The sequence below is a fragment of the Lycium barbarum genome, chromosome 6, assembly GCF_019175385.1.
Source record: "Lycium barbarum isolate Lr01 chromosome 6, ASM1917538v2, whole genome shotgun sequence".
Lineage (NCBI taxonomy): Eukaryota > Viridiplantae > Streptophyta > Magnoliopsida > Solanales > Solanaceae > Lycium > Lycium barbarum.
This window is the reverse complement of record NC_083342.1, coordinates 116,721,762-116,731,083: the sequence shown is the minus strand read 5'-3', so window position 1 is coordinate 116,731,083 and position 9,322 is coordinate 116,721,762. Positions and strand designations below refer to the sequence as shown.

Below are 9,322 nucleotides of genomic sequence, written 5' to 3'. Positions count from 1 at the left end.
TTCGGAGAGTGCAACTTAAATGTTACTCATTGTACTACGGTTATATTGAAGAATCTTTACTTTTTATCTTAAGCTATATTTATAAATAATCTAACTCACTAGTGATACAATCTGCTTTGGGTTTAGGTTCACACGACCTTAAAACACGTTACTAGGATTTAAAGCTTGTTTCCTCATATATTCAATATCTCACCGGTGCTTTGTTGATGTAAAATTTGTCTAGGATGTCACATATAGCCCTTTTAGGGATTCAGGGTTCTCATTGAGGTTTCCCCACCATCATTTTTAAAGATGTGAGATTTGTCTAAATTTATTTGAACGCTTGTCCCATCATTGCCCAAGGTTGCACATGGAGTGACTCTAATATCGTATGTAATAATCAATTCACTAGTGATATTGTCTGTTTTGGGCCTAGGACTGCATAACTTTAAAAGATCTAAAATTTGTTTCCTTGTGTACCCAATATCTCTTCCGGTATTTTGTAGATGTGTTATTTGCTTAAGGTGTGACAATTAATTGCAGATGTTAAATGTGGATTGACTTCACAAGGTCAATGACCTTGTCCACCCGCAGTAAAAAGGTACTACTAGTATAATATTGGTATGTGGATTAACAGTTTGACTTGTAGCATTGAGAGATTCAAGAACATACAGCTTGCAGTGATAGTTCTAGCTAGAGGGCAAAATAGGAGCATATAATATAAGAAAATATGCATATGACAATATAATATGTGATCTAACAATAAATTAAAGCAGAAAACTAGCTGGTGTGTCTGGACTTTGCCTTTACAATGAGGAGGCAAATATCTTGTAATTTGATATTCTCCCTCCTTTCCTACTCACCTTCCAAGTGCCACCAAAAGTTTTTTTTTTTTCACTTTATAAAATTCTCTTTACTACTATAACACTGCCAAATCCCCCCACCAAACTCTTAAATTTCCCTCCCTTATATAAATAATTCCTTTTCCTTTCCCATAACCATTCATTCATTTCCCAAGGGAAAAAAAAAAAGAATTAGAAAACCTAAAACCCTCCCTTTCAAATTCCTCTGCTTTTCCCCTGACTAAACTCAAAATCAAGAAATGGCCTTAGCTACTACAAACTCCAACATATCACCAAGAAAACTAAGGGATGATCTTTATTTTTACTCTTATCAACAAGACTCAAACATCCCATTAGTGATCTCAGTTCTTGCTTCTCTAATTGAGAGGAATTTGGCTAGGAATGAAAGAATAGCGAAAAATTGTACATGGGCATTGTCTAAAAATGTAAGAACAAGAGTATTTGATTGCCATGAAACACCAGACATGACAATACAATCTTATTTAGAGAGAATTTTTAGGTACACAAGAGCTGGACCATCAGTCTATGTGGTTGCTTATGTATATATTGATAGATTCTGTCAACTCTATCCTGAGTTCAGAATTAGTCAAAGAAATGTACATAGGCTTCTCATTACTACTATCATGGTTGCTTCCAAGTATGTTGAAGACATGTAAGTTACTTTTCTTTAATTTTCAGCCCACTTTTTGGTTTTGCTTCAATTTGAAGTCATTATATTATAAATGTCATAAAAGAATAGACTAGTCAAGGTTGCAAACTGAAGTAAGTAACCTTTATTGGTGACTTTTGCTTTCTTCCCTAAAAAAATTTTAGACAGATAATTATTCTATTGAGTACTTTTTACTACTTTATTTTCCCCTTTTCTTCATAATTGTTGCTTGCTTTCAAAAAATAGAATCAAGAAAATCCTCTGATTTTCCTTTTTTTCTTAAACTCCCCTTCTTTATTAGTTTGAAGAGAAGTTAATTTCAAGTTCTTGTAAATAATGCAATTTAGCTAATATATTTTTATTACTTTCCACAGGAACTATAGGAATTCTTATTTTGCAAGAGTGGGAGGATTGACAACAAATGAAATGAATAGGTTGGAGATGGAATTTTTGTTCTTGATGGAGTTCAAGTTTCATGTGAATGTGAGTGTTTTTGAGAGCTATTGTTGCCACTTGGAAAGGGAAGTGAGCATTGGAGGAGGCTATGAAATTGAGAGGACATTAAGGTGTGCTGAGGAAATCAAATCAAAACAAATAGAAGAAAGAAGTTGTACCCAGATCACTAGAGTTTTGTTGTAACTCAATTGTCACAATGGAAGTTTTTCAATTACAAATTGTAAATACTATGAAAAGGAGTTTTGAAATTTTTGCTATGTAACAAAAGCATAGTAGAAGTTCTCAGATGTGACAAGTTTTGTTGTTGCTTTCTGCAGTGAAAAGATAGTTACTTTAAAATTGATTAATGAAGTATTGTATAACTATTTGCTTGATTTGAACCAGTACACATTAATCATTCATGGTCAGTAAGTCAAGTGTTACAATACAACTTCATAACTTTTACAGTTTACTAAAAGAAGATCAAGTTAAAATTTATATGCAAATTGTACCTATGTTATAGAAGACTGAAAGAAAAAAAGTTCAACAAATATGCTGGAGATTGATGGAATTGCCTATAATAGCCAAAAAATTATTGATAGAACAGAAAACAGAAGCAATGACACCACTCAAATAAGAAAAGCGTAGCGTCAAGCAGCCCCGACTCAGCTCTAGCTCTAGATAACTTCGTAGAGCAGGAGAATGCTTAGGTTCGTCTATATGTGAGCCACACTAACATCTATTTGAGAAAGCAGTGATAGAGCATGCAACGAAAAAGGCAAAAAAATAATCCAGTCGAATCAGTTAATCTTAATTTATGAAATTGACTTGGTTTGTTCTCCTCGTGAGTGTTCAGTTTACCAATCTGTCCGAGCTCGAGTCAGGATACTATCACCATCCCATTTGATGAACTCAAGGATCCAATCACCAAGAAAAGACCGGGCTACTGAATAGGGTTAAAATAATTTACCCAGGTGTGGAATAAAGGGAAAGAGGAGCCAACAATCGTTAGAAATGCGCAATCACCTAATTATAGATTGGATAAATTGCTTCAGCTAAAATGTTTTATGCTCTGTTTGTGGATCTCAATTCGTAACTACAGATTGATCCTTCAAGATAATGTACATAATAAGGATGATAATCAAGCAAGAAACGAGATCTCTTTAGTTTAGTATGCATGAAATTACGTTGGAGATTGTAATAAATAGATTTGCACGAGAAACATCAGACATGAGAGAAATTAAACTTGTCAAACTCTTTTGACTGGCAGCAAATTTGTGACTTAAGGGCTTGTTTGGAAAGCCACCTGGTAATTGGAATTGGTGTAATTACTAGTAATTACACAGTAATGTAATTATAATTGTCATAACGTAATTACAAACGTGTTGTTTGGTTGCAAAAGTAATTACACAGTTAGTTTAATTTAAAAATAAAATTTAATTATAAAAAATTTAAAAATTAATATTTAAAAATATTTGCCTTTATAAATGATATTAAATTAGTTATTTAATAACACATGGATTGTTTAAAATATATTAATTAATAATCATATAATTGTAACTAATATTGTAAAAAATAATTAATAATATTTAATTTTAATTAATTATAAAACTTAAAAAGAAGACATTTTTTGTAAGAACGTCATGGGTTAGATGTTTGACAAAAAAAATATTTATAAATATAATGCCATAACATAATTCAAATGTTTAACACAAAAAACCATCAACTGTAAGTGAAAAATAAACAGCATGCAATGTGAAATAACAAGTCAATAGTACTAAAGCAAATAACTTAAAATTGAAAATATAACCTAAATTCAAAATTCAAAAGAAAAAGTTTAACATAATACGCTTATGTCAAATTCCAACGTTACATGTAAGTTCCAACGTAACTTAAGTAAATAATTCAAAAGAAAGGGAAAATATAAGGCTATAACCTCTTTTACAATGAAACTCTACTTTAATAACGTCACTCGTTATATGCCCAAGTTTGTTAATGACTCATTCTTTCCAATATTAAGAGGTGTAATTTCAAAAATTATAATAATAACACGGTTATGCTAAATGCATAAAATAAAATAAAAAATACGAGCAATTACATGGAACCACAAGTAAAGATTGGGAATGAGAAGAAAGGAAATGAAGAATAAATAATATAAAAAGAAAAATACATTTTAAAAATTTTAAAAATAAAAATAAAAAAGAAATTAAAATAATAGAAATCAAATAAATTAAAATAATAGAAATAAAAAAGAAATTAAAATAAAACAAATAAGAAACAAACTAAAGTAACTTTGTAATTACATGGTATAATTACACCCAATTCTCAATCTTCCCTTGAGAATTGGAGAGTGTAATTACACCCTCTCAATTACATCCAATTCCACCTAATTGTGTAATTGTTTGGTCTAACAAACATGTCAAACTGTGTTATACCAACTCCAATTACCTGGGTAGCTTTCCAAACAGGCCCTAAGTGAAATGAACATGACCGTGAAATCTAAAACAGTGAGTCAAAAGGAGCTTAATTTTAGACAGCAATAATTTACAAAAGCATAGGGTGAAGACCATGTAATTCGTACTAACTAATTATAGCACATGATTGCAATTTCTTTGCCTTTGATTTGCAATTAATTTTATATTAAAATCCAATGATGGTATGTAGCAATAAAGACAATTAAAGTGGTCATTTGAGAAACGTTAGAACATAGAAAACCAAAAAGACCTAAAGTATAACAGCATCTAATTATAGGGGATCTGATCACAAATCATAATGTCATGCCAACAGAAAACAAACTGTTAGCGTCAATGGAGAAGAATTAGGACTATGCAAATTATTGCTACTAATGTTTGTTTATTTTAAGTAAAAGAAAGCTCTGTTTTTGGTAAAGATTCAACTAATCAAGGGATTACAATATATCTCATAAATGGATTTGTTCAATTTCCTAATCAAGATTCAATGTCTCTTTCTTTTTTCCATTATTATAATTGTTCCAAAGGCTGGAGTTTTCTCTTTCTTGTATGATTATTATCCGATGCCTCAGGCTCAACAGTATTAATGTCCTTTTTAGTAGCCTTATATTATTATTTTACCTCGTATTGAAAGTAGAGGTCATCTTAATAGTATTATTATTAACTTTTTATATATACAGGGAAGAAAAATAGGTGATAATTATCCTTCCTTCCAACTTTTTATAGAAGATCAAACTCTTTCAAGGTGGATCTAGAGTACAATGTATGAGTAATGTATGAATTTTGGGGAACTCAATAACTTTTGGTCAGACCCTTTATATATATTAAGAAATTCACAAACAACTTATAAATATATGAATATAAACTCAATTATTATTATATATTCATTTAAGGCTCGGATGCATAAACTTCATATTCTGAATCTGTCTATAACTCTTCCTCCTCCATCTAATTTTATGCTACATTAGTTTTCCCCCATCCTATCTGAAAGAAATCGGATGGCAATCTTCTAAATGCAATGTCAATATTGTGCTCTCATGAAGTATAAATCAACTTCTTCCTTAGTTTTATCTTTCAAAGAAGTACTTTATTCTATTTATTTTTTCGTGTCACATTGTTTTTTTGGTCTGTTTAATCATATATAAATCTCATGATATATTTAAAATTATAAGTTTCGAAAATGCTTTTGATATGCGTCGAGATCCTCCTTCTTTCTTAGTAAAGGTTTTGTCAACATCTCCATGCAAAATGAAAGGAGAATGAAGTTGATTTTCCACCAACTGATATACACAGAGTGTGTAAAGGGATCTGATATCTCATTGTCACACTCATTCAGTAAAGCTATGAATAGACAGGACCTTTCTTTTCATCAAGAAGATCATTGCAGGATTAATTTCTTTTTTTATGTTATCTTAATTGATAATCTAAGTTACCACTAAAGGATGTGGTCCAGCGGATGAAGCTGCTCCTTCCTTAACAAAAGGTCTTAGGTTCGAGTGGGGAGTATGAAAAAATCCTTAGTAGGGAGCGCTTTCCCCCAAATGAGACCTTACGTGGCTGTTACATCTTGGAAATTTCATGTCATTTGCATTATAAGTAAACTAGCACAAGCCTAAAGTGCATATGGAGCCCTTATAAGGTTAAGGATGTTATCTAATAATTCCAAGTATGTGCCTTAAGGTTTCAGAGTCATATGTAGCGATAGAAGTAAGTTCGTTGGAGAATTGGAGTTTGAGCCATGTTTTGGGAAGGTTTCATATCATTTGAGTTATATATTGCTTAGCATTGCCTTGAGGGGGGGGGGGGGGGGGGATATAGGGCTCCTTAGATGGTTAATGAAGTTTTATACAAGTGCCAAGAAGGTTCCATAAGGATTGGAGGTCAAACGAATCGAAAAGAACACTTTTCGCCGGAAATTGGAGTTTGTGGACCAGTTTACTCTCACAAACTGAGTTTGCTGTGTAGCAAACTGGCCGCAAACTCACCGAATAAGCTGGCCTCACTGCCCAACCTCCTCCTTAAGGACAGGAGGGGAGATGCGGCTGCATATCCACTATGCTAGGCCGCATCTCCACCGCAAATTGGTGCGGGGGTGCAACTTTGCCACCTTTTTAAATCCCAAAGGATCCCATTTTCATTCCAACCTCCTACATTTATTTCCCCACACTTCTAGAGAGTTCTTGAAGGTTCCATAACACTCCAAACCTTTCCATATCATCAAGAGAGAAGATCAACATCAACACCCAAAGAGAATCCATGGAAGGTGATTGTTCTTGCTTCTCTTCAAAGTTGTGATAAACTAAGTCTTGAAAAGAGTTGGGGAAGGTGAAGTTCTTCTATAATAAGGTATGATATTCCTACTATTTACATGATTGAGTTGAGATAAGGGTTTTGTTATATCCCGTATTTTTGAACGTCGGATTATTTGTAAGCTGAGGTGGGGCCCACACGTCAAGATTTTTTTTGGAACATGTAACAAGTTATATGAATCACATATGTAAAGTTAAACACAACTCATGAAGGACCCTTGGGCCGAATCAAAGTGGAAGCCCTCCAAACGAATATTTTTAAGAAAACGTTTTCGGGTGATCTGACTTCGAGGGGCAAAAGCGGTATTATAAGTTTGGAATTTGGAAAAATACCAAGAAATAGAAGTTGTAGATAATTGAATTAGCTTTCCAACCATAGGTCGTGGGTTCCCAGGTGACGTCGGTACAAAGAGATATGAACGTTTTAAGGTCAAAAGGTCAGTTGGCTAGGCCCAACTCGGGGCCAGCCGGGTTAGGCCCATGACAAAAAAAAAAAGAGAAGAAGAGGCTCAATAGAGGGCCATCCGGCCATGGTCCATAAAAAAGGACCCAAGTCCATGGGTTTTAATTATTTTCCATGTGACAAATTAAATATAAAGGGAGTCTTAGTCATGGAACTTTCAAGAGAAGTTGAGAAGGAGAAAAACTAAACAAGAAGAGCAAAAAAAAAAATGAAGGCCATACGGCCATAACCCAAGAAAATTCACCCCTTAAAATCTTCTCCCAAAAATTATTTTCTTGTGGTATTCCTACTAATTCAAGGGTCCTTTACAACTTGGTGTAGTTATTTTGGAAGAAAGGGCACTTGTTTCATCAATTTAACACCTTAGCCAAGTGAAGAAGTTTGGAGAAAAAGGTAAGAATTAATTCCTTTTTATCATGTTATGAAGGTTTGTTTATGTTGTAGTATGTAGAAATTAGTAGAATTTATGGAAATATGAAAGTTTGCAAAGTGGGTGTGCATATATGTAAGTGGCCGTATATGTATATTGTTGTATAGATAATATGAGTTGAATTTTATGTTGTATTCTAGTTGTGGTTATGGTGGAATTCATATTGGAAATGGAAGTTGAATGACTTTGGTTGAGGTTGGAAATATGGAATATAGCCGTGTGGTATATGGAGATAGAAATGAAAATGAATTAATTTTGTTTAGATGTTGGTTGTGTTGTTGTGATCATTATAATGTGAATGAAGGCTAGATGGTTTAAGTTGGCATTGAAACTGAATGTAGAAGATTATGTCATTTTAGTATGATTTTATGATATCATGAAAATGAAGTTGTTAAAGTGTGGATTGTTGTTGTTGTTTATGAATTTGAAAGTAAAAAATGTGTTGTGATGGTTTTGTTGTATATGTGGGAATTTTGGATGAAATATGGAATTGATGGAATTGTTGAATATTGGATATATGGCTTGGAATATTCTTGGCCTATGTTTGAATGATCTTAAATTAGTATATAAACATGAAAATATTAATATTGATTTGAAAGTGCAAAGTTGGATTGGAAGTTGTTGCATTATTTGGAAAAGAAGACTATTTATGTTAGAATGCGTTTCTAGTCGGTTGTTGATGTTGTTGGTATTGTTGTTGGTATGGTTGCTGCTAATTTGAGCCGAGTTAAATCTCGGGGATGTTGTATGTATAGGGGAGATGCTGCCCAAATTTTTGTAGACAAGTATTGATTAAGATTGAAATCTTAAAGCCTTACAATTAACATTTGGTAATTGTGACCAAATTGTAGATTTTGGCGAACTTGGAACTTGAATTTGGAGTCGTGTAAGAAGCGGAAAAGGTATGTAAGGCTTCACCCTTCCTTCTTTGGCATGTCTTAGACATAATAGGGTGGATACGAGCCTCGGGGACAATCCTATTCCTAGAAATCCGAGTTTGAAGTTGACCCTTTTTCATTCAGTAGAATTGAATTAAATATTGTATGAAATGTTGAAAAATTGCCTAAACATCTAGAACTTGCACAAATAGGACCCGACTACCTTAAAACTCTCACAAGTGACGTCATGAAATGTAACGTATGTAAATCGTGTACGCCACCTCATTTGACCCGAGGTGGGCCCGTTATTCCCAGATTTTCTTAATTGTTTCGTTTATCGAACGATAAGTATTGTAACTATTCTAATGAGAATATTTTTGTGATGATTATGACGAACATGATTTCATAGTTGAAAATCTCGAATTATGGACTCAATATGAACATGAGAAAATAGAGTTAGTTTCTAATCCTCAATCTTATTTCTTTGAACATGATTCTATTTTCTAAAGACTTCAAGAATACAAGTTGACACCTTATGAGGTTTGTGATCTTATTATATGTCTTCTCTTAATACTACTCTTCATTTATAGTCTTGCCTTATAGTACTAGTTCCTCCAAGGCGAGACAAAGTGACCATGGTTATTCCATAAGATAATCGGAGGCTACCGACCTTATGTCACTCCGACACGGACATGATTTTCTTTGGGCTCTAATGCATGCTGCTTCTATGTTATAAGTATATGTACATGTATATGGGGAAGATTGGGAAAGGGAAGACACTATAGACGCATAGCCACCTGATCAGTTGGAGTATGATACGTAGTATCGTCCCGGACGCGAGATAT

General features: G+C 33.2%; 1 protein-coding gene across 1 annotated transcript; it reads left to right on the top strand.

The window, feature by feature from the left end:
• The first annotated feature begins 779 nt into the window (after nucleotides 1-779).
• On the top strand, nucleotides 780-2,327 carry LOC132600042 (cyclin-U2-1). Its single transcript, XM_060313176.1, has 2 exons — nucleotides 780-1,494; nucleotides 1,866-2,327. Exons 1-2 carry the CDS (start codon nucleotides 1,082-1,084, stop codon nucleotides 2,128-2,130), a joined length of 678 nt encoding a protein of 225 aa, XP_060169159.1. The 5' UTR covers nucleotides 780-1,081; the 3' UTR covers nucleotides 2,131-2,327.
• Nucleotides 2,328-9,322: the final 6,995 nt, after the last annotated feature.

What these genes read in the sequence shown, in the direction of transcription:
- LOC132600042 (XM_060313176.1), top strand. Translation starts at nt 1,082, where the DNA reads ATGGCCTTAGCTACTACAAACTCCAACATATCACCAAGAAAACTAAGG. An exon ending in TCCAAGTATGTTGAAGACAT is followed by an intron (nt 1,495 to 1,865) that starts GTAAGTTACTTT and finishes TACTTTCCACAG; the next exon opens with GAACTATAGGAATTCTTATT.